This window comes from Panthera leo, chromosome B4, assembly GCF_018350215.1.
Source record: "Panthera leo isolate Ple1 chromosome B4, P.leo_Ple1_pat1.1, whole genome shotgun sequence".
NCBI classification, from domain to species: Eukaryota; Metazoa; Chordata; class Mammalia; order Carnivora; family Felidae; genus Panthera; species Panthera leo.
In genome coordinates this window covers 37,346,105-37,371,672 of record NC_056685.1, presented here as the reverse complement: position 1 = coordinate 37,371,672, position 25,568 = coordinate 37,346,105, and the positions used below count along the sequence as shown (strand labels likewise).

Genomic DNA, 25,568 nt, shown 5'->3' with positions numbered 1-25,568 from the left:
GGACTGGTTCCCTTTGGGATTTTGGCTGGGGGATGGGCGAGGGAGATGGCGCTGGCGAGTGCCTTTGTTCCCCACCAAGCTGAGCTCTGTCGTCTGGGGCTCAACAACTCTCCCTCCCGTTGTCCTCCAGCCCTCCCGCTCTCTGAGCAGAGCTGTTAACTTATAACCTTCCAGATGTTAAGCCCCACTTGCTGTCAGAACACACTCCGTCTGGCCCCTCCACTTTTGCAAGCCAGACTCAGGGGCTCTGCTTGGCCGGCGGGCTGCCCCTCAGCCCCAGCTCCCTCCCTCCAGTCCGTGTAGCGCGCATCACCTCTCTGCCCTTCCTACCCAATTCTGTGGGCCTCTTCAATCCGAGCTGTGGTTGCCTCGTCTGTGCTTGGCTCTGGAGACTCTGTTCTGCTAGTCTTCTGGTGTTTTTTTGGGTTATTTAGGCAGGTGTGGGTGGAATCTGAGTGATCAGCAGGACGCGGTGAGCCCAGTGTCCTCCTACGTCGCCATCTTCCTCCCTCCTCTGGGTGAGATGGTTTTAAAGGGCAAATTGGGCACTCATTCAGCCCTGAAAGCTGGTCAGGCATAAAAGTAGGCTAGCACCAGGGCTGGGGGGCTCAACCTTTGGAGAGGACTCTGCTGGGCTGGCACTGGTGTGAAAGAAAGTTTTTTCTGAGTCTCTGAGTGCGTGTCACTTGTCTCTTCCTGTGTGCCAAGTATTTGCTGTAACAACTTTCTTGAAATTCCTTTAAATGACAAACAAATATTTGAATTGATCTTCCTGAAATCTGATTCCTTTGTACCTAGGGATGATGTGTCAATTTCCAAGAAGCCTCCTGCCAGATGTAGCCCAGACAGGGGGCAAAGGGGGAAGAGAATCTCTCCACAGGGCGTGGGTCTGGGAAAGATGCAAAAGGCAGTCGTGACATTTTAAATGTATAGACCATTTATTTTGTAGAATATATGGCATTTTTGGTTTGTCTCATATTTCTTCATGATTAGGTTTAGATTATGTATTTTGGTGGGAATACCACAGAGTATGTGTGTCAAAGGATGGTTTTAAGGATTAAATATATAAAAGCTCCTAGAACAATGCCTGGCACACAAGCACTCTCTAGGTGTTGGTTACTGGTAGAGTTGGTACCCATGTTCTCAGGCCTCCCCTCTCCAATGTCTCTTCCCTGCCAGATTCTCAGAGCATCCACCATCATCATGACTATATCATCAGGTATTTACCAAACCCAAGATGCAAACAGTATCGTTGAAGAGACAGACACATATAGGAAGAAAACAGCTGACTACACAGAATAGCCTTACATGAGTGGTCACAGAGACATACAGTGGCTGTGTGGGGTGGTGGGGACTTGGGCTAGTTGGGTCTAGATTAGGAGAAGTAGTGAAGTGGGTATTCTCACTTGACATAATATTCCAAGACAAGACTCAGGAGCAAGAACTTTTGGGGGCATGTCTATAGAACTGTTAGTCGTGTGGTAGGACTGGAATGCAGAATTCTTTGACGGGAAGTGAAAATGACCCCTCTGCTGCCACCTGGGGACAGACTGGATACAAAGGATAAAGATAAGAGGGAAGAGGATGTTCAGGATGTTTCCTGGGTTTCTGGCATGGTCAGCTGGGAGGATAATAGTATCCTTCACTGAAACCAGGAATGGAGGGCAAAATGGGGAGGAAGATGATGCATTCAGTTTTTGATCAGGAGAGAAAAGGGTGCCCTTGGTATAGCCAGGTGGAGATGTTCAGTAGCCATGTAGATCTGGAGCTCAGATCTGAGCTGGATGGCTACGTTAGGGAACAATTATATTGTCCCTTTCTGTAAAATAGGATTGGTAATATTTACCTCAAATCTTTAGGGTTAGGATCAGTGAGATAGCATGTGTTAAGTTTGGTAAAAACTAAGCAGTAAATACTCTGATGATGTCAGTGATGAAGAAGATGATGATGGATGATGATGATGATGATGATGATGAAGAAGAATGACCAGGATGACTGGAAGCCATGGATAAGGGATGGCATAAGAAGAGGGACAGAATAAACCCCCTTTCTGATTTTCAACTAGTCCCTGCTTCACAACTAGGCAAAATTTTCCCTTCATCTACTTGGAGGTCGAAAGTCTGTAAGTCCCACTAATACTTCATCCTTTCTTGAAGATCTGTGTCCTGGAGCAACTGTAACTGTCCCCAGGTCCCTGTCACTCTGCCTCCTCTACTGCAGAATCTTAACGGTGGCCTATCCTGCATAAACAAGCCAGTTGGCAAATAGCTGGCACCTGCTTGTCTGTGTTAGATGTTCCTTTAGCTCTGTGCCCAGATATCCTTGTTGAATAAGCTCTGGAAGACACTTGGCTGACATTTAAGTCAAAGGGCCTGTTATGAGGCAGAGGGATTTAAATTAAATGCTGTTCCTGGCAGGAATTATAGAATCCCCAAGTTTCCCTTGCTCTTGTCTCCCACTCAGTCATCTGTTCCCAGATCCACTAACCACTGATAGCATTTTCACTTAGTTGTCCTTCTACTATGTCCTACAAAACACATGCAGGACGTTCCTCATTCCTCTCTCCCCAACTCTAGACAGGCCCCCCTTTTCCACCTTCCCATTATTGGTCAGTTACTGCTGTTTCCTGTTATTCAGGGTTAGAAATATTTGCACTGTCTGTTAGTTGTCTCTCTCTTCTGTTTCTTCTCTGATTATCCATCCAATCCTGTCAATAATGTGCCTTGGATTTGTTCTTCCCCTTTGCTCCCTCCTCACCACCCTTCTCTGAATTACTAGTGCATGTAAGTATTCTCTGTTCTGCAATGTTGGATTTGATAATCCCAAGATTTTGTAAATCTGTGACTCTAATTTTTCATAATCTGAGTTAATTTGCTTCCCCACCCCCATGCCTTAGGCACCAAAACTCTACTGAATCCACAAATGAATTCATGTACATATGAGGGCCCACAGTTCACAAATATTATGGCAGGGTGTGTGTGGGGGGTGTTCCTCTGCTCCATGATATTCAGGAAGGGCTTTTCTGGATGTTGTCAATTAGTATGAAAAATACAAAAATGAGGACTCCTGAATTTTGATAAACTCTGTGCCACTCTATCATCTGTCTATCTATCTATCTATCTATCTATCTATCTATCATCTATCTATCTATCTATCTATCTATCTATCTATCTATCAATCATCTTTTAGAGTTCTTTTTTCCCCCATCATGATAACTGCACTCTCTAATCCCCATCCCTTATTTCCCCCATCCTCCCACCCACCTCCACTCTGATAACCATCAGTTTGTTCTCTATAGTTAAGAGTCTGTTTCTTGTAATTTGCTTCTTAAATTATTTCTTGTATGGACTTTGGTTCTCCCCCTTGATTTTAAGTAATTTGAATCAGAGGAACCAAATTTTCCTTCCATTTATTTTCTTTCCCATTCCTCTCTCTTCCTCTCTCTAAATCTATAGTTCTGGGAGAACATAAAGTTCTGGCTCACTTTGAGCTGTGGCATGAGGTTGAGGCTATCCCTATTACAGGGCATTGCTGTGGCGCTCAGTATCGTGTCCATGAAACATCTGAAGGTAACCCTGGACCAACTGCAAGCATATAGTGCTATACTCACTGAAAAGAACTCATCATCCATCCTCAAACTGATGAAGGTGATGGCATTCCTGGGAGCTCTGCCAACCTCCCACACAAAGCCCTCCAAGGCATCCCTGTCACCCCAGACTCCTCACTTCTCTGAGGTGTGCTGACCCACCTATAAATGTTTCTATTTCCCTCTGGCCAACTGTGGGGAAGTTTCATCCTCTTGTCCCTTTCCCGTGCTCCTTTATGCCGTGAATCAGGCCCTGGTATCACCAGCTGCACCACCTTCCTCCCAGCTGTTCACCATTCCACAGCCCCATCTTCCCTTCCGTGTCATGCAGGCAATCCATTCCTCTCTGAACCTCCATTTCCCCATCAGCCAAGGAGGATAAGATGAAGAGAAGGCAAGTTTCCCCCTTCCCCCTACAGGAACATCAGCAAAGGGAATGGGGGCTGGTCTGTAACATCATCTACTTAAGCTATAGCAAGATTATTTCAGAGAGCAAGGGAGCCATCTTCATGCATTTAGATGACATCCTGGCCATGGTCCTGCAACACTACCGCAACTGTATTGTAGAAAAGGTACTTCCTGCTTTCTCTACTTCTCCAGTGTCCCATCCCTGACTTTTTTGGCCCTTCCGCTCCAAGAAAATGATGCCTGGCCTTGAATGGAACTCGGGGGTGGGGCGATCACAGTTGTTTCAGGGGAGGTAAGAGGGAGCCCCAAATAATTTTTCTGCCTTTGCCATTTGTTCAGAGCATATATCCCTAGGGTAGGAAAAGAAGCCTTTCCCATTCCCTATTCATTTACCATCCAACTAGACATCCTTCGGAAGAACTTATTTGGTAAAAAGACAATAACTTAAGAGACATGGAAGCTTTGGGAGCTTTGCTTTCCTAAGCTTCCCTCAGAAGGAAGATGCAGGGTTTTAGCCTAAGGAAGCCTTAGCACCTCATCTCCCAGATTTTGTGTAGGTAGTTTTCCCTTGCCCCAGGATCATTCCTACCTTGGAAATCTCTGAGTATACTGGTTGGTTCAGGATAAGAACCTGAAGTTGGAGTACCTGGATGCCCTGACCAAGCTAATAAACATCTTGAGCAGCCAGCCCATGGCCTTTCAATTCAAGTTCCCTCAGAAAATAGAAATTGTAACCTTTATGATGGTAAGTACAACTCAGGAGGATGGAGGTAGAAATGCACAGAGGAGGGAGGATGGGTCCTCATTCATGGAAACCATTGGCAATGCTCCTAGACTAGGCCTGGAGGATAAAAGTCCAGATTTTCTGGTTGTTTTTTCCTACCTTATTGTTCCCTTTCCCATTCTCAAGGTAGGGGTGAGTGCTGTGGGGAAGGTATGGTTGGGAGTAGGAGAGATGTGCTATCCTTCAGAGTCTTTGGAAGTCTCTGAAAATTCTAGGTCCCAGTTTCCTGTGAATACAGCCTGGGTGGGAGGAGGGGGAGGAAGGCAAGAAAGATATATTCACATCCTCTTGTTCTCTGGGGTGGGGGATTGGGGTGGGTGTGTTACAGGAGTTAATCAGGGAGGAGCCATTGAATTCCATCTCCAGTTCCATTAGGCAGAGGGCAATGAACTTCATCACTAACTTCAGGTAACAATGTTCCAGCCATTCTGTCCTCCTTCCTCTGAATGGATTTCAGTTCTTTATTCCCTAATCTATCCCCACCTTATTTTCTTCTCTGCTTTTAGTATGGGGGCCCCAGGCAGTTGTAGACATCTGTTGGACAATGTATGCCACCTCTTTTTACCAAGATTTTTTGGATGGGATTTTTGGAGCATGTGGCAGAGACCACCTCTCCCATCTTCCATAGGCACTTGCTGTTGTTTCTGGTCCAGTCTTTCTTCTGCTCACAGGGATGTCCCTGACTAAACACCTCCATCTCCATCATTGACTGCCTCCCCCATTCCCTCAAAATACCCGGGGAACCAAACAGTAATATATCATCCCCAAATATTAGTACCCTTTTCTGTAATAGTTCCTCTTTCCCTTTATCCTTTTCTTTCCATATTCCTGGCATTTTAAAACTTTTCTTACTGTTTCCTCCTTTTCTTCTTTTGGTTACCTTTTCTTTTGGTATCTTCTTTCTCCCACCTCTCCCTCTGTCTCCACCATCTCTCTCTTATTTTCCTCAGCTGTTATTCCTGGCCATTACTCTCTGGTTACATTTTTGCTCCTTCCTCATGGATCTTAGGAAGCTCCATCCCCTCACAGAGGTGGAAGAAAGAACAGAGCTACTCCAAACGTGCTTTCAGAGTGTGCTATGCCTGCCATCCACAGAGGATTTGCAGAAGGAGGCATCCAGTTCCCAGGAAGCCCAGGCCACTGAAGTAATTAACTCTTTGATGTTTGTCTCTTTGTTTTTATTTTTTACTTTTGAGAGGATGAGAAGTATAAGTTCAGCAGTTATATGTAAGGACCTCTTTGATAAAAACATGATAATCATCAGAGATTACTAGGTCATATAGTCTGAACACTACTCATGAAAAGTACTTCCTTCTTGAGAGCACTCATTGATTGCCACTGTCACAACTTTAATATTCTGGCCCAGACACGGACACTCAATTCTTTACCTTTTACTGTTGTACAATTGAAACCAGACGGGAAGGTTTCAAACGTGATTTTACTAAAGGCCCATGGGTAAATAAGTTCAGAGAGTCAGCAAGAGAGCTGAGTCCATTTCCCACAGGGTCTGTAGTGTTTCCTTGAAGGAAGGAAGAGGGATTCAGTTTTCCAATTTGCATTTATATGTTTAGTTCCTAGGAATTCTTTCATGTTCTCTGATTACTCCTTTATTTTGACTGATTGTTCTTGTTTTACTGATACCACAATCTCCTGCTTCTTTTTTTTGAGGATATTAATAAGAATTTTTAAAAATAAAGGTTTCTATTACTTACTGAATTAGTTTGGTTTTCTTTAGGACCATTTGGTCTATTTGTTTAGTTGGGCCTTTTCATCAGATGTCTGGTGGTCCTTCTTTGTCAGTTCATATTTATTTATGTTATGAAGGAAGGACTGGTACATACAGAGAAAGCTGAGGTCGGTTTCCTACGCTTGTACCCCCATGAGGCCTTATTCAGTGTAGCTCTGGTTAGAGAGGGAAGGTTTTGACAGGATTTCCCCATGTTTGGGGCAAGCTGGGATCTCCCCATCCACTAGGACAAACCGCGTATCAAGCAGATATTTGTGCTCTGCTGAAAACAACAGAAAAATTTCTTCAAGTTAGTAATGGGCAAGTGGCACTTGAAATGTTAGGGGGAAACTTGCGGAGCAGAACTTCTCAAGGAAGGCTTCCTGGGAGAGCTGGAGCACTGAGCTAAGTTTAGAAGGAGGGATGGGACTGATATCTCAGCAAGTCTTTGAGATCTCTCTTTTCTCCCTCAGGATTTGCTCATGGAGACCCTTCAATCCCTCCTAAGGCTAATGGAGACACTTATTGTTGAGATGCCTTCTCAGATCCAGTACTGTTTGGAGGTCAGTGGTAAGGAGCCCCTGAAGTTGGTGTATTGGTTTTCTAGGGCTGCCATAACAAAGTACCACAACTGAGTAGCTTCAAACAACAGAAATATATTCTTTCACAGTTGTAAAGGCTGGAAGTCCAAAATCAAGGTATCAGCAGGGTTGGTTTCCACTGGAGGCTCTGAGGGACAACCTGTTCCATGCATCCCTCCTAGCTTTTGGTGATTCCTGGTGGCCCATGGTGTCCCTCGGTTTATAGACCTACCATTACAATCTCTGCTTCCATTTTCACAGGGTATCTGTGGGGTGCAGGAGGGTGTGTGTGTGTGTGTGTGTGTGTGTGTGTGTGTGTATGTTTCTCTGTCTTTTCTTCTTAATAAGGACAGGAGTCATAAGATTAGGGCCTATCCAAATCCAAATCCAATATGCACTCACCTTTACTTGAGTTCATCTGCCAGTGACTATTTTCCAAACAAGGTCACATTCTGATGTTCTGGGTGCACATGAATTTGGGGGGGACTCTATCAACGCAGTACAGTTGGGAATAGAACAGCAGAACAGTTGGGGGGAAAAGTAAGAGGTCTGAGGATGAAGGTTGGATTCAGACCTTTTAGGGAAAGGATAACCAGAGCTAGGATCCAGATAACATTGGTCTGCTCTTTGGAGGACATCTTTTCCTTTTTCTTTCTTCCCCTTCAGTCATTGCTGTGGTCATCTTTCTCAGCTCCCTCTGCTCCCTCATGGGAGCTAAAGGTTAAAAGCATGGGCTCTTGACTGCCATACGCTGCAATTCCAGATTCTGATTCTGCTCTTAACAGTATAGCCTTGGGGAATTATTTAACTTCCATCTGCCTCAGTTTTCTCCTGGAAAATGGGATGACAGTAGTTAACATAGTCATTTTGATAACTGAATGAGATAATGTTTACAAAGTGCTTGGCTCATCTGCTCATTTAAAATTTGTTTGTCTTTTGATATCATGTTTTCACTCACATGTGGAATTTGAGAAACTTAACAGAGGACCATGGGGGAAGGAATGGGGGAAAAATAGTTTCAAACAGAGAGAAGGCAAACCAGAAGAGACTCTTAAATACAGAGAACAAACTGAAGGTTGATGGGGGGAATAGGGGAGTGGGGCAAATGGGTGATGGGCATTGAGGAGGGCATTTGTTGGGATGAGCACTGGGCCAAGAGCACACTGTATACACTGTATGTTAGCTAACTTGACAATAAATTATATTTAAAAAATAAAAATAAAAAATAAATTTTGTCTTTTAATTGATTTGATTTACTTTATACTATTGTCATCATATTTTGGCCTTCTCCTAATATCCTGTTCCCCAGCTACCACATGAGGCTCAAAATTTCTTTGTAGTTTCTTTTGTTGTCAAAATATAGATCACTAAGTAATATAGTCAGACTATTGTGCTCAAAAGCTACTTGAAATAATTATTTTCTATATGATTATATTATCAAATTGGGATAATTTAAACTTGTTTGTGTTAAATTTTAGGGCTTCCTTTCTTTTATTTAATTGAAGAGAATAAAACTTAAAACTTTATAATGTTTCATGCAAAGAATTCTTGCTCCTCCTCTGATTCTCTTAACCTCATTCCCACTTATCCCCTGTAGATAACCATTTTTAATGGCTTCTGGTTTGACCTTCCTGTCTTTCTTATTGTGAAAATAAGCAAACCTGTGTTTATGATATATTATTATTATTTTCCTGCCTTTCTTGTGCTGTAGGTAGCACATTTTATCTACTGCTCTGGATCTTACTTTTTTCTCTTATCCACAATCAGTTCACAGATACAGTCCTTATTTTCTTTGTGGTTTTATACATTGTGTGGATGTACCATAATTTACTCAGCCAGTTCCCTATGGACAGACATTGGGCTGTTTCCAATCATTTTGCTGTTAGTTTTCTTCTTTTTAAAAAAATTTTAAATGATTATTTATTTTTGAGACACACACACACACACACACACACACACACACAGAATGTGAGAGGGGGAAAGGCAGAGAGAGAGAGGGAGACACAGAATCTGAAGCAGGCTCCAAGCTCTGAGCTGTCAGCACAAAGCCCAACATGGGACTGGAACTTGTGAACTGAGAACATGACCTGAGCCTGACCTGAGCCAAACTGGGATGCTTAAACGCCTGAGCCACCCAGGCGCCCTACTGCTAGTTTTCTTCTTAACTTTATTTTGCAATGATTGTTGATTCATTGGAAGTAGCAAAAAAATAGTACATATAGTCCCTTGAATGCTTTACCCTGCTTCCCCTAATGGTGACATCGTATATTACAGCAATAACTATCAAAACCAGGGAATTGTCGGTATATTACTGCTTGGCTACAGACTTTACTCAGTTTGGCCAGTTTTTACACATACTTATTTGTGTGTTCTATGAGATTTAATCTCACGTATAAATTGTGAAACCACCACCACCACCATCATGATATACGATGTTCCCTCACTAAAAGAAACTCTTGTACTGCCCCTTTATAGTCACATCTTCTCCCGCTTTGTCCCTGTTCCCTGGAAACCATTAATCTGTTTTCCATCTCTGTAATTTTGTCATTTTGAGGATGTTAAGCACATGGAATCAAATAGTATATAAAATTTTATGAGATTGGCTTCTTTCATTTAGCTTAATGCTCTTAAGATCCTTTAAGTTGTCTGCATCATTAGTTTATTCCTTTTTATTGCTGAGTAGTATTCCATGGTATGGATACTAGAGTTTGTTTAGCCGTTCACCCATTGAAAGACATTTGGGTAGTTTCCAGTTTTTGACAATTATGAAAAAAACTCCTGTAAATATTCATGTACAGTCTTTTGTGTGAATATACATTTTCACTGTTTGGGATAAATATTCCAGAGTGTAATTGCTGAGTCATGGTGAGTACATGTTTAGTCTTATCAGAAAATTACCAAACTATTTCTCAGAGTGACTGAACCATTTTATGTTTTTACCAACAATGTATGAGATGTCTAGTTTCTTCCCATCCTTGCTGGAAAATAAAATCCTTGGTATAATTTTTAAATTTTACCTCACTGTGGTTTTAATTTATGTTTCCCTTATGGCTAATGATGTTGAACATATTTTCATGTGCATATTTGCTATATACATCTTTGATGAAATGTCAGTTCATGTCTTTTGCCCATTTTCTAATGGGATTGTTTTCTTACTGTTGAGTTTTGAGAGTTGTTTATATATTTTAGATAAAAGTCCCTTGTCATATCTATGGTTTGCTATGTGTAGCTTGTCTTTTCATTCTCTTGACAGGGTCTTTCACAGAGCAAAAATTCTAAATTAAAAAAAAAAATTTTTTTTTAACGTTTATTTATTTTTGAGACAGAGAGAGACAGAGCATGAATGGGGGAGGGGCAGAGAGAGAGGGAGACACAGAATCGGAAGCAGGCTCCAGGCTCTGAGCCATCAGCCCAGAGCCCGACGCGGGGCTCAAACTCACGGACCATGAGATCGTGACCTGAGCCAAGTCGGACGCTTAACCGACTGAGCCACCCAGGCGCCCCAAAAAATTCTAAATTTTGATGATGTCCATTTTATATTTTTTTCTCTGTGGAATCATGACTGGTGTCATGTCTAAGAACTAGGTCATGAATATTTTCTTCCATGTTTTCTTCTAACAGCTTTTTAGTTTTACATTTTACTTTAAATCTATGACCCATTTTGAATTAATTTTTGTATAATGTATGAGCTTTAGGTTGAAGTTCAATTTTTTTTGCACATGAAATTTCAGTTCTTCTAATGCTATCCTTTATATATTGAATTGCCTTTACACGTTTGTCACAATCAATTGGCCATATTTGCATAGATCTATTTCTGGACTCTGTATTCTGTTCTATTAACTTCTGTGTCTATTCCTTTACCAATACCACACTGTCTTGATTAATCTAGCTTCAGAGTAAGTCTTAAAATTGTATAATCTAATTTCTCTTTCTTCTTTTTCCTTTGCATATTAATTTAGAATCAACTTGTCTATATCTATAAAACATCCTGCTGGATTTTTATAGAGCTGCATTACATCTATAGATTCATTGGGAAAAATTGAAAGCTTTATTATGTTGAGTCTTCTAATCCATGAACATGTTATGTCTCTTCATTTATTAGATCTTCTTTTTCATTCACTAGCATTTTGTAGTTTTCAGCATGAAGAACCTGTATATACCTAAGTATTTCATTCTGAGGAGATACTGTAATTGCAACTATTTAAAATTTTTAGTTTTCAATTGTTCATTGTTAGCATATAGAAATTCAGTTGAGTTTTGAATACTGACTTGTATTCTAGAACTTTTTTGGTATATGGATTCCTTGGAGTTCTCTATGTAGAAATCATCTTGTTTACAAATAGGCACAATTTTATTTCTTCATTTCAAATCTTATACCTTTTATTTCACTTTCATGCCTTATTGCACTAGCTAAGACTTCCAGTATGACATTGAATAGGAGTGCTAAGAGTAGACATCCTTGCCTTATTCCTAGTCTTGGTGGGAAGGCATTCAGTTATACACTACTAAGTATGATATTTGCTATAGATTTTTTTGTAGGTGCCATTTATGAGGTTAGGAAGTTTGCTTCTGTTCCTAGTTTGCTGAAAAATTTTAATATGAATAGATGCTGAATGCTGTGAAATTCTCTTTCTGTATCAATTGATATGATCATGTTGATTTTCTTCTTTAGACTATTAATATAGAAGATTAGATTGATTTTCAAATGTTGAAACAGTCTTGTGTTCCCAGAATAAATTGCATTTTGTCATGGTGTATTATTTTTTTTATATTTTGTTGGATTTAATTTGCTAATATTTTGTTGAGAATTTTTGTATCTATGTTCCTGAGGGACAGACTTATGGTTTTCCTTTTTTGTTGTCTTTGTCTGATTTTGTCATCAATTTAAGATTGGCCTCATAAAATGAGCTAGGTAGTGCATCTTCTTCTATCTTATGGAAGAGACTATGTATAATCTATGTTATTTCCTTTTTAAGTATTTGGTAGAATTCACCATTGAAAACATCTTGACCTGGAGATTTCTTTTTTGGGGAAGTATTTAAACTATGCATTCAATTTAAAAAATAGTTTTGGACTATTCAGGTTATCTGTTTCATTTTTGGGAGTTTTAGTTTTTGAAAAATTGGTCCATTTCCATTTCATCTAAATTATTGAATTTATGTGAGAGTTGTTTGTAATATTCTCTTATTATGCTCTTATTGTGAACTTTCTTTCATTATTGTGCCTTTTCTCTTTTTACTTCTGTCCATCTTTCTAGAAGTTTATCAGTTTTATTGCCCTCCTTGAAGAACCACTTTTTGTTTCATTTTTTCTCTATTAATTTTCTTCATATCTTTATGTTTTTGTTTATGATTTTATTCTTTGATGCTATTATCTGTAGTATTTTCTTCCTTCTGTTAGCTTTGAATTTATTTCACTTTATCTAGGTTTTTTTAAAGTAGAAACTTAGATTTTTAATTTGAAACCTTTCTCCTTTTGATTTTATTTTAACTTAGTATAGTTATCATACATTGTTATAATAGTTTCAGGTATACAATATAGTGATTCACTTCTATATGTTACTCAGTTCTCATCAAGAGAAGTATACTCTTAATTCCCTTCACTTGTTTCACCCATCCCCCCACTCACCTCTCCTCTGGTGTGCATCTGTTTGTTCTCTATAGCTAAGAGTCTGTTATTTGGTTTATCTCTCTTTTTTTCCTTTGCTAATTTTGTTTCTTAAAGTCCATGTATGAGTGAAATCATACGGTATTTACCTTTCTCTGACTGACTTAATTTGGTTAGTATTATACACTCTAGATCATCCATGTTGTTACAAATAGTAAGATTTCATTCTTTTTTACAGCTGAATAATATTTCATTGTGTGTGTGTGTGTGTGTGTGTGTGTATACACACATACATATACATATACATATACCTATACATATACATATACACGTACATTTTCTATATCCACTCATCTATTGATGGACACTTGGGCTATGTCCATAATTTGGCTATTGTAAATAATACTGTAATAAATATAAGGGTGTATATATCCTTTTGCATTAGTGTTTTTGTAATTTGGGGGTAAATACCCAGTCGTAATTACTGGATTGTAGGTTAGTTCTAGTTTTAATTTTTTGAGGAATCTTCATATTGTTTCCCACAGTGGCTACCCCCATTTGCATTCCTACCAACAGTACTTGAGAGTTCCTTTCCTCACCAACACTTGTTGTCTCTAGTCTTTTTTTTTTTAATTTTTAAAAATATGTATTTATTTTTGAGAGAGAGAGAATGAGCAGGTGAGAGGCAGAGAGAGGGAGACACAGAATCCAAAGCAGGCTCCAGGCCCCGAGCTGTCAGCATAGAGCCGATGAGGGGCTCAAACTCAGGAATTGTGAAATCATGACCTGAGCCCAAGTTGGACACTTAACTGACTGAGCCACCCAGGCACCCCTTGTCTTTCTGATTTGAGTCATTTTGACAGGTGTGAGGTAATATCTCATCGTAGTTTTAAGTTGCATTTCACTAATGATGAGTGATTTGAGCATCTTTTCATGTGTCTGTTGGCCATCTGCATGTTTTCTTTGGGGAAATGTCTATTCATGTCTTCTGCCCAGTTTTCATTAGATTATTTGTCTTTTGTATGTATCAAGTTGTATAAGTTCTTTATAAATTTTGGAGACTAACCTTTTATCAGATATGTAATTTGCAAATGTCTTCTCCCATTCCACAAGTTGCCTTTTAGTTTTGTTGATTGTTTCCTTTGCTGTGGAGAAGCTTGTTTTGTTTTTTGTTTTTGTTTTGTTTTGTTTTGTTTTGTTGGTATAGTCCCAATAGTTTAATTTTGCTTTGGTTTCCATTGCCTCAGGAGACATATCTAGAAAAATATTGTAATAGCTGACGTCAGAGACATTACTACTAGTACTCTCTTCTAGGATTTTTATGATTCAGGTCTCACATTTAGGTCCTTAACCCATTTTGAGTTTATTTTTATATATGGTATAAGAAAGTGGTCCAGTTTCATTCTTTTCCACATTGCTCTCCAGTTTTCCCAATACCATTTGTTGAAAAGACTATCTTTTCCCTATTGCACATTCTTTTCTCCTTCGTCAAAGATTAATTAACTGTATAATTGTGGGCTTATCTCTGGGCTTTCTATTCTCTTTTGTTGATCTATGTGTCTATTTTTGTGCCTGTACCATACTGTTTTGATAACTACAGCTTTGTAGTATAACTTGAAATCTGAAATTAAGATACTTCAATTTTTATTTTTCTTTTTCAAGCATGCTTTGGCTATTTGGCATCTTTTGTGGTTTGATACAAATTTTAGGATTCTTTGTTTTAGTTCTGTGAAAAATGCTGTTAGTGTTTGATAGGGATTGCATTAAATCTATAGATTGCTTTGAGTAGTATGGACATTTTAACAATGTTGGTTCTTCCAATACATAAGCATAGAATATCTTTCCATATGTTTGTGTTGTTTTTAATTTCTTTCATCTGTATTTTATAGTTTTCAGAGTACAGGTCTTTTACCTCCTTGGATAAGTTTATTCTTAGGTATTTTATTATTTTTGGTGCAATTGTAAATGTGAGTTTTTCTTAATTTCTCCTTCTGATGCTTCATTGTTAGTGTATACAAATGCAATGGATTTCTGTACATTGATTTTGTATTCTGCAGCCTTACTGGATTCATTTATCAGTTCTAGTAGGGTTTTTTTTTTTTGGTAGAGTCTCAAGGGTTTTCTATATACAGTATCATGTCATCTGCAAATAGTGAAACTTTTATTTCTTCCTTACCAGTTTGGATGCCTTTTATTCCTTTTTTTTTTTTTTTTTTGTCTGATTGTTGTCGCTATGACATCTAGTAGTTATGTTGAATGAAAGTGGTGAGAGCAGACATCCTTGTCTTGTTTCTGACGTTAAGGGAAAACTCCTAGTTTTTTACCATTGCATATGATGTTAGCCGTGGGTTTTTCAATTATGGTCTTTATTATGTTGACATATGTTCCCTCTAAACCTACTTTGTTGAAGGTTTTTGTCATGAATGGATGTTATACTTTGTCAAATGCTTTGTCTGCATCTATTGAAATGATCATATGGTTTTTATCCTTTTTCTTGTTGATGTGTGTATCACACTGATTAATTTGCAAATATTGGGAGTAAGCATTGTTGAAGTCTCCCCACCCCCCCACCACCACCATATCTAAGTCAGTCTCCCAAAGAGCCTGAACAGCTGCAGAAGATTTTCACCAGAGGTTTGAGCTTTGAAACAGCTGATGAATGTCTGAGGAGCCATTTTGAGCATTGGGAACACTTATGGACTGTGTGGTAAGGAGAGGCCCAAACACCAAGAGCTCCAGAAGCTTTGGGTTTGTCACATATGCCACTGTGGAAGAGGTGGATGCGGCCATGAATGTGAGGCCACACAAGGTGGATGGAAGAGTTGTAGAACCAAAGAAGGCTGTCTCAAGAGAAGATTCTCAAAGACCTGGTGCCCACTTAACTGTGAAAAAGATTTTTGTGGGTGGCATTAAAGAAGACACTGAAGAACATCATCTAAGATTATTTTGAACAGTATCGGAAAATTGAAGTGATTGAAATCATGACTGACTGAAGCAGTGGCAAAGAGAGAGGCTTTGCTTTTGTAACGTTTGATGACCATGACCCTGTAGACAAGATTGTCATTCAAAAATACCATATTGTGAATGGCCACAACTGTGAAGTAAGGGAAGCTCTATCTAAGCAAGAGGTGGCTAGTGCTTCATCCAGCCAAAAAGGTCAGAGTAGTTCTGGAAACTTTGGTGGTGGTTGTGGAGGTGGTTTTGGTGGGAATGACAACGTTATGGGTGAGGTGGCTTTGGTGGCAGTCGAGGTGATGGTGGATATGGTGGCAGTGGGGATGGCTATAATGGATTTGGTAATGATAGAAGCAACTTTGGAGGTGGTGGAAGCTATAATGATTTTGGCAATTGCAACAATCAATCTTCAACTTTTGGACCCATGAAAGGAGGAAGTTTTGGAGGCAGAAGCTCTGGCCCCTGTGGTGGTGGAGGCCAATACTTTGCCAAACCACAAAACCAAGGTGGCTATGGTGGTTCCAGCAGCAGCAGTAGCTATGATAGTGGCAGAAGGTTTTAATTACTTCCAGAAAACAAAGCTTAGCAGGAGAGGAGAGCCAGAGAAGTGACAAGGAAGCTACAGGTTACAACAGATTTGTGAACTCAGCCAAACATAGTGATGGCAGGGCCTAGCTGCTATAAAGCAGACATGCTTTAGACAAATTCATGTGTATGGACAAAAAACTCAAGGACTGTATTTGTGACTAATTGTATAACAGGTTATCTTAGTTTCTGTTCTGTGGAAAGTAAAAGGATTCAAAACAAAGGGTTTTAATGTAGATTTTTTTTGTACTCATGCTGCTGATTGCTAAATGTAATTGTCTGATCATGATGCTGAATAAATGTGTCTTATTGAAAACATGTTTTTGCAAATATTGAACCATCCTTGCATCATGGGACTAAATCCCACTTAATCATAGTGAATGATTTTTTTCAATGTATTGCTGGATTCAGTTTGCTAATATTTGTTGAGGATCTTTGCATCTATATTCAGAGATACTGGCCTGTAGTTCTTTTTTTTTTTTTTTTTTTTTTGTAGTAGTTTTGGTATCTGTAATGCTGGCCTCATATAATAAATTTGGAAATTTTCCTTTCTCTTCTATTTTTTGGAATATTTTCTTTAAATGTTTGGTAGAATTCACCTGTGAGGCCATTTGGCCTGGACTTTCATTTGTTAGGGGTTTTTGATTACTGATTCAATATCATTGCTGGTAATTGGTCTGTTCAAATTTTCTGTTTCTTCCTGATTCAGTTTTGGGAGTTACATGTTTCTAGGAATTTATCCATTTCTTCTAAGGTGTCCAATTTGTTGGCATATAATTTTTCATAATATTCTTTTACAGTCCTTTGTATTTCTGTGGTGTTGGTTGTTATTTCTCCTCTGATTTTGTTTGAGTTCTCTCTCTTAAAAAATTTTTTCCTCAAAAAACTAAAAATAGAAATACCCTATGATCTAACAATTGCACTATTAGTTTTTTACCCAAAGCATACAAAAATATACAGATTCGAAGGTGTACGTGCACCCCAATGTTTATAGCAGCATTATCAACAGTAGCCAAACTATGGAGAGAGCCCAAATTTCCATCAATTGATGAATGGATAAAGAAGATGTGGTGTACACACACACACACACACACACACACACACACACACACACACACAATGGAATATTACTCAACCATCAAAAAGAATGAAATTTTGCCATTTGCAAAGACATGGATGGACCTTGAATGTATTATGCTAAGTGAAATAAGTCAATCAGGTAAAGACAAATAGCATATGATTTCACTCGTGTGTAATTTCAGAAACAACACAGATGAACACGTGGAAAGGAGGGAAGAGAGAAGAGGGAAACAAACCACAAAGACTCTTTTTTAAAAAAGATTTTTTTAATGTGTTTTTTGAGAGAGACAGAGACAGAATGCGAGTGGGTTAGGGGCAGAGAGAGGGAGACACAGAATCCGAAGCGGACTCCAGGCTCTGAGCTGTCAGCACAGAGCCCAACATGGGGCTTGAACTCACGAGCTGTGAGATCATGACCTGAGCCGAAGTCAGATGCTCAACCGACTGAGCCACCAAGGCACTCCTAAGAGACTCTTAATGATAGAGAACAAACTGAGGGTTGATGGAGGGAGGTGGGTAGAAGATGGGCTGGATGGGTGATGGGTATTAAGGAGGGCACTTGTTGTGATGAGCACTGTGTGTTGTATGTAAGTGATGAATCACTGAATTTTACTCCTGAAACCAACATTGCACTGTATGCTAACTAAAACTTAAATTGAAAAACATTAAAAATTTTTTTTGATGAATCTGGTTAAAAGTTGATCAATTTTGTTGATCTTGTCAAAGAGCTAGATCCTGGTTTCACTGATCTGTTCTACTGTTTGTTTGTTTTTTTATATATTTCATTTATTTCTACTCTAATCTTTATAGTTCCTTCCCTCTACTGGTTTTGGGGCTTGGTTTATTCTTTTTCTAGCTTATTTAGGTGTAAGGTTAGGTTGTTTATTTGAGATTTTTTTTCTTGCTTCTTGAGGTAGGTCTGTATTGATATAAATTTCCCTCTTAGAATAGTTTTTGCTGCATCCCAAAGATTTTGGGCCATTGTGTTTTCATTTTCATTTGTCTCCATGTGTTTGCTGATTTTCTCTGTGATTTCTTGGTTGAATCATTCATTGTTTAGTAACATGTTATTTAAATTCCATGTATTTGTGCTCTTTCCAGATTTTTTCTTGAGGTTGCATTACAGTCAGAAAAGATGCATGGTATGACTTCAATCTTTTTGAATTTGTTCACGCTTATTTGGTGGCCTAATATGTTATCTATTCTGGGGAATGTTCAATGTGCACTTGAAAAGAATGTGTATTCTTATGTTTTAGGATGGAATGTTCTTTTTAAAAATGTTTATTTATTTTTGAGAGAGAGCGTGTGCACAAGCAGGGGAGGGACAGAGAAAAAGGGAGACAGAGGATCCAAGCAGACTCCTCACTGTCAGTGCAGAGCCTGATGTGGGGCTCAAACTCATGAACTGTGAGATCATGACCTGAGCTGAAGTCAGACGCTTAACTGACTGAGCCACCCAAGTGCCCCTGGAATGTTCTGAATATATCTATTAAATCCATCTTGTCCAGTGTGTCATTCAAAGCCATTGTTTCCTTGTTGATTTTGTGTTTGGATGATCTGTTCATTGATATATGTGGGGTGTTAAGGTTCCCTACTATTATTGTATTACTAGTGATTACTTCCTTTATGTTTGTTATTAACAGTTTTATGTATTTGGGTGTTTTCATGTTGGGTGCATGACTATTTACAATTGTTATATCTTCTTGTTGGATTGTCCCCTTTGTGATTATATAGTGTCCTTCTTTGCCTCTTGTTACAATCTTTGTTTTAAAGTCTATTTTGTGCGTGCGCGCGCGCACACACACACACACACACATAAAAGAGTCTAATTTGTACAATATGAATATGCTACTCTGGCTTTTGTTTCACATCCATTTACATAATAAATGTTTCTCCATCTTTTCACTTTCAGTCTGTATCTGCATGTGTCTTTAGGTCTGAAATGAGTCTCGAGCCTCCTATAGGCAGCATGCAGATTGCTCTTGTTTTTTTGTTTTTTTTTAATTTTATTTTTAACGTTTATTTATTTTTGAGACAGAGAGTGACACAGCATGAACGGGGGAGAGTCAGAGAGAGAGGGAGACACAGAATCCGAAGCAGGCTCCAGGCTCTGAGCTGTCGGCACAGAGCCCGACGCGGGGCTTGAACTCACAGACCGCGAAATCATGACCTGAGCTAAAGTCGGGGGCCCAACCGACTGAGCCACCCAGGCGCCCCTACTCTTGTTTTTTTAACCATTCTATCACCTTATATCTTTGATTGGAGCACTTAGTTCATTTATATTCAAAGTAATTATTGATAGTTATGTACTTATTGTCATTTGTTACTTGTTTTATGGTTGTTTTTGTAGTTCTTCTCTGTTCCTTTCTTTTGTTTTCTTCTCTCATAATAAGTTGGCTTTCTTTAGTGATATACTTGGATTCTTTTCTCCTTATTTTTGCATATCTATTACTGGTTTTTGATTTGTGGTTACCATTAGATTTGTATATAACATCTGCATATAGCAGTCTATATTAAGTTGTTAGTTGCTTAAGTTTGAACCTATTCTTTACTGCTTTCCCCACCATGCTTTAGGTGTATGGTGTCATATTTAGCATCCTTTTATTTTGTGAGTCCCTTGACTGATTTACAGATATACTCTTTTTTTCAAATATACTTATTTTTACAGCTTTTGTGTTTCTTACTTTTCTTGATCTTACTTATGATCTGTCCTTTTCACTCAAAGAGTCTACTTTAACATTTCTTGTGGGGCTGGTTTAGTGCTCATGAATTCCTTTAACTTTTTTTTGTCTGGAAAATGATCTCTCCTTCTATTCTGAATGATAGCCTTGCTGGATAGAGCATTCTTGGCTGCAGATCTTTTCCTCTCAGCATTTTTAATATATCATGCCACTTCCTTCTGGCCTGCAAAGTTTCTGCTGAAAACTACTCTGATAGCTTTATAGGGTTTCCCTTGTATGTTACTTTTCTTGTCTATTGCTGTTTTAAAAATTCTCTCTTTACCACTACTTTTGCCATTTTAATTACTATGTATCTTGGTGTGTACCTCCTTGGGTTGATTTTGTTGAGGGATCTCTGTGCCTCCTTGATCTGGATTTCTGTTTCTTTCCCCGGATTTGGTAAGTTTTCAGCTATTAATTTATTCAAATGAATTTTCTTCCCCCCTTTCTCTCTCTTTTCTTTCTGAGATTACTGTAATACAAATGTTATTACACTTGATGTTGTCACTGAGTTCCTTTATTCTATTTTCATTTTGTATAATTTTTTTCCCCTCTTACCCATTTGTACTGATTATTTTTCATCATTCTGTCCTCCAGGTCACCAATTTTATTCTGCTTCCCCTAGTCTGCTATTAAATACACTCTAGTGTATTTTTAATTTCATCTATTGTGTTATTCATCTCTAATTACTTCTTTTTTATTTCTTTATGAAAGGTCTCACTGATGTCTTCCACTCTTTTCTCAAGTCTAGTGAGTATCTTTATGAGCATTACTTTAAATTCTCTATCAGGCATATTACCTATCTCCATTTTTCTTTGGTCTCTTTCTGTAATTATGCCCTGTTCTTTAATTTGGGACATATTTCTCTGTCTCCTCATTTGTATATAACTCGCTGTGTCTGTTTCTGTGTTAGGAAAGTCAGCTACATCTCCTGCTCTTGAAAGTAGTAGTCTTGTGAAGAAGAGGTCCTGTAGTGCCCTGAGGTGCAACATCTCCTATTCACCAGAACCTGGTGCTTCAAGGGTGTCTCCTATGTGTGATGTGTGCACCCGACTATTGTGGCTGAGTCACTCTTGCCTTCAATCCAATCATCTGCAGTGGCTTTCTTTGCTTGTTGAAGGCAGAGTTTGGTCCCTGTGTGGTCAGTGTATCAGTCTGGGGCCAACTTGGGCTTCAGCTGAGTCAGAGCAGGCATTTTCCAGAAATACAATAGCACCAAACTGCAAGGCACTTTCCCTGGGTTGTCCCTAAGAACGTTTTATTGGTGAGCAGGGCCTGTAGTTAGATGGGCTAACCATTAGCCCCCAACCCATTGCTGGGATAGTAGTTTGATTGGTGTGTCTGGTTATCTTTCCCTCTTCCTAGGGCAGGAGTCACTTTGGAGTGGTGGTGGTCCCTGTTGGGGCTGCTTGCACACTGCTAGGCTTGTGGCTCTGCTTTGGATAGGCTCAGGGCAAGAGCATATTGGAGGTGGATCTGCAATGTGTTTTGGGACAGGAAGTGCAGTGTTAGCAAGGTTTGTGTGCTGGTCCTCTGAGGGAGGGGTCCCACGGTGCAGGGACTAGGGCAGGCCTGGCTGGAGAGGATGGATCTGCAGATGTGAGAGGGGCAGTGTAGGATTCATGGTATTAGCAAGTTAGGTAGAGATTTGGTGCTGCCTTGGTCCCCACAGATGGCTGTGTGTTTATGCTGGGGCATGGGCACCTGCCAGCTCCTTTTTATTCTTGGAGGAGCTTCCCAACAATCTCTGTCCCTCCAGGACATAATTTGAGATTAGTAAACAACTTTCCCTGCCATATGCCCCAGATGTTTTTCAAACTGCTCCTTCTATGCTGTATCTCTGAAGGGCTGTTTTTTTGTGCTGTCTCTTTAAGGGCAGGGACTCAGTTTCCTCTCACCCTCTCAGCTCTCCCAGAGCCAAGCCTGCTGATGTATAAAATTCCAGGTTTTGAGTCTGCTGGATTCATCAGTAAGAACCGATGAAATTTGGCCCCTCTGGTTTTCATAGCCAAATGTTAAAGGGATTTGTCTTCACTGTGTGGGCTTCCCAGATCGATAGACTATTTCTCTCCCCTGCCTGTGCCTGTGAGCCTCTTGGCAGACAGTCCCCCAGCTCTGTTTAGCTCCTCACCACCTCTCTCCCCTTCCTACCCTCTTCTCTACATTTAGTTGTGGAGTTTGTTCTGCCAGCCTTCAGGTCATTTTCTAGGTTATTTACACTGAGGTGAGTGTTATCTAGTTGTATTTGTGAAACGAGGTGAGTCATCTTCCCAGCAATCCTCTAAAATATACCTCCAGGAAGAAGGGAACCCAGGACTTCAACTGCTGGGAAGGAAGGGGACACTTGGAGGCTAAGGATCAGGCCACCTATACTTCCTCCTGCAGTGGAGATGGTACAGAAATCCAGTGTATGAGCCACTTCAGTCACCCCTTTCTCGTTTTTTATTTTTTAAAAATTTTTTTAACGTTTATTTATTTTTGAGACAGAGAGAGACAGAGCATGAACGGGGGAGGGTCAGAGAGAGGGAAACACAGAATCTGAAACAGGCTCCAGGCTCTGAGCTGTCAGCACAGAGCCCGACGCGGGGCTCAAACTCATGGACCGCGAGATCATGACCTGAGCCGAAGTTGGCCGCTTAACTGACTGAGCCACCCAGGTGCCCCTTTTCTCCTTTTTTACTATAAACATTTAGTTTTCTAAATTTCCCTCTAAGCACTACTTTCGCAGCATCCTGTACATTTTAATATATACCTCCAATATCATTTCAGTTCAAAATATTTTGTAATCTCTCTCAAAACTTCCTCTTTGGCCAATGGATTATTTAGAAGTGTGTTATTTCCAAATGTTTGGAGAATTTTCTATTCTCTTGTGGTTATTGATTTCTGGTCTAATTCCTTTATGGTCAAAGACATACTTTTTACATGATTTTACTTTTTTTTTTTCGGATAGAAAACTTTCTTTTCCCTAGCAACACTTTGCTTATTTATCACCTAATTAATATCACAAGAATCACAGTAATTTGAGTTGACAATATTGCCAAGTACAGATCATGCCACAGGGTTCAATCATATGCATTTTTAAACCTTGCTAATTACACATTTATGTAAAAGATAATTCATGCAAGATGTATTCTTTAGAATGTACCCTGTTGGAACTTTGGAGAAGTACATTATGGAAACATCTGTTAGTGGCCATAAAATTGCTTAAGAATAACTGGCATTCACTTAGCTTCTTCCATTTTGGTGTCATTAGTGCATTACATATAAATCAGAATGAGTCTACTTCATTTTAGTGTAAATTCATCTCTCCATTCCACCACACAGAGTTTTTGTTTGTAATCCAGCAGGATAGCTACAAAGTTACTATGATACTTAGCAACTCAAAGAAATGAAAAAAATATCAATTTGTTTGATAAGTTTGAAAGGCAATGTATCCTTTTTATTATATACCACAAGGTCTGACTCCTTTGAAATTTCCAAAGGGTGTTGTTGTTGTTGTTCTTCTTATTCTTTTTAATGTTTATTTATTTTTGAGAGATAGAGCATGAGCAAGGGAGGGGCAGAGAGAGAGGGAGACACAGAATCTGAAGCAGGCTCCAGGCTCTGAGCTGTCAGCACACAGCCTGATGCTGAGCTCGAACCCACAAACCATGAGATCGTGACTTGGGCCGAAGTTGGATGCTTAACCAACTGAACCACCCAGGTGCCCCCAAAGGGTGCTCTTCTGATTAGAATATATTATTTCTGGGAGACTGATTTCAATTTTTAAATGTTTATTTATTTATTTTTAATGTTTATTTGTTTTTGAGTGAGAGAGAGAGAAAGAGACAGAGCGTGAGTGGGGGAGGGGCAGAGAGACAGGGAGACACAGAATCTGAAGCAGGCTCCAGGCTCCACACTGTCAGCACAGAGCCTGATGCGGGACTCGAACTCACAAGCCGTGAGATCATGACCTGAGCTGAAGTTGGACATTCAATCAACTGAGCCACCCAGGTGCCCCTTATTTCAATTTTTTAAAAGTTTTTATTTAAGTTCCAGTTAGGGGCTCCTGGATGGTTCAGTCAGTTAAGCGTCCAACTCTTGGTTTCAGCTCAGGTCATGATCTCACAGTTCGTATGTTTAAGCCCCATATCAGGCTCTGAGCTGTCAGTGAGAAGCCTTCTTGGGATTCTCTTTCTCTCTGACCCTCCCCTTTTCTCCCCCTCTCTCTCTCAGAATAAATAAATACACTTTAAAATAAAATAAAACAAATTCCAATTAGTTAACACACAGTATAGTATTAGTTTTAGGTGAACAATATAGTGATTCAACACTTCCATACAACACCCAGTGCTCTTCACAGCAAATGCACTCCTTAATCCTCATCACCTGTTTTACCCATCTCTGTATCCACCTCCCCTCTGGTAACCATCAGTGTGTTTCTTGGTTTGCCTCCCTCTCTCTTTTTTTCCCTTTTGTTTATTTTGTTTTTAAAATTCCACATATGAGTGAAATCATATAGTATTTGTCTTTCTCTGACTTATTTCACTTAGCATAATACTCTCTAGCTCTATCCATGTTGTTGCAAATGGCAAGATTTAATTTATAAAAGGAAGGATAAAACCATATGATCCTCTTAATAGAGGCAGAAAAAGCATATGACAAAGCACAAACTCATTCATGATAAAAACTCTCAACAAAGTAGATTTACAGGGAACATACCTCAATATAATAAAGGCCATACATGAAAATCCACAGCTAACATTACTCCGTGGTAACAAACTGAAAGCTTTCCCTCTAAGATCAGGAACGAGACAAGGATATCCACCCGCACCACTTTTATTCAACATAGTATTGGAAGTCCTAGCCACAGCAGAGAGGAAAAAGAAATAAAAAGCATCCAATTTGGGAAGGAAGAAGTAAAATTTTCACTATTTGCAGATGAAATGATACTATATATGGAAACCCTTAAAGACCTCACCAAAATAAAATACTAGAACTGATAAATGAATTCAGCAAAATTACAGGATGCAAAATTAATATACAGAAATCAGTTGCATTTCTATATACTAATAACAAAGTAGCAGAAAGAGAAATTAAGTAAACAATCTCACTTACAATTGCAGTAAAAATAATAAAATATTTAGGAAAAAACTTAACCAAGGAGGTGAAAGGCCTGTACTCTGAAAACTATAAAACACTGATGAAAGAAAGTAATTTCATTTCTTGGTGTCATTAAACATTCACACATCCCAATCAGTTGGTTTGTCTCTTTTATTTTTTTTAATGTTTATTTATTTTTGAGAGAGAGAGAGAGAGTGTGGGGGAGGGTGAGAGAGAGAGGGAGACACAGAATCTGAAGCAGGCTCTAGGCTCCAGGCTCCACACTGTCAGCACAGAGCCCAACATGGGGCTGGAACCCATGAACCACATGAGACCATGACCTGAGCCGAAGTTGGACGCTTAACCAACTGAGCCACCATGCGCCCCTGTCTCTTAATTCTTTTAATCTATATATTGCCCTTCAATCATTTTTTTCCTTGAAATTTATTTGTTG

At 39.3% G+C, this 25,568-nt stretch overlaps 1 protein-coding gene and 1 pseudogene across 1 annotated transcript in view; both read left to right on the top strand.

Moving 5' to 3' along the window:
* The window catches only part of LOC122224102 (maestro heat-like repeat-containing protein family member 1), a 95,257-nt gene that overhangs the window by 45,895 nt on the left and 23,794 nt on the right, over positions 1-25,568 (top strand). The window contains exons 20-25 of the mRNA XM_042945488.1: positions 3,525-3,647; positions 4,006-4,158; positions 4,617-4,739; positions 5,107-5,186; positions 5,788-5,923; positions 6,978-7,067. Of these exons, the coding sequence (XP_042801422.1) occupies positions 3,525-3,647; positions 4,006-4,158; positions 4,617-4,739; positions 5,107-5,186; positions 5,788-5,923; positions 6,978-7,067 (705 nt within the window). The remainder of the gene's footprint in view (positions 1-3,524; positions 3,648-4,005; positions 4,159-4,616; positions 4,740-5,106; positions 5,187-5,787; positions 5,924-6,977; positions 7,068-25,568) is intronic.
* Positions 14,942-16,112, top strand: LOC122223925 (annotated as a pseudogene).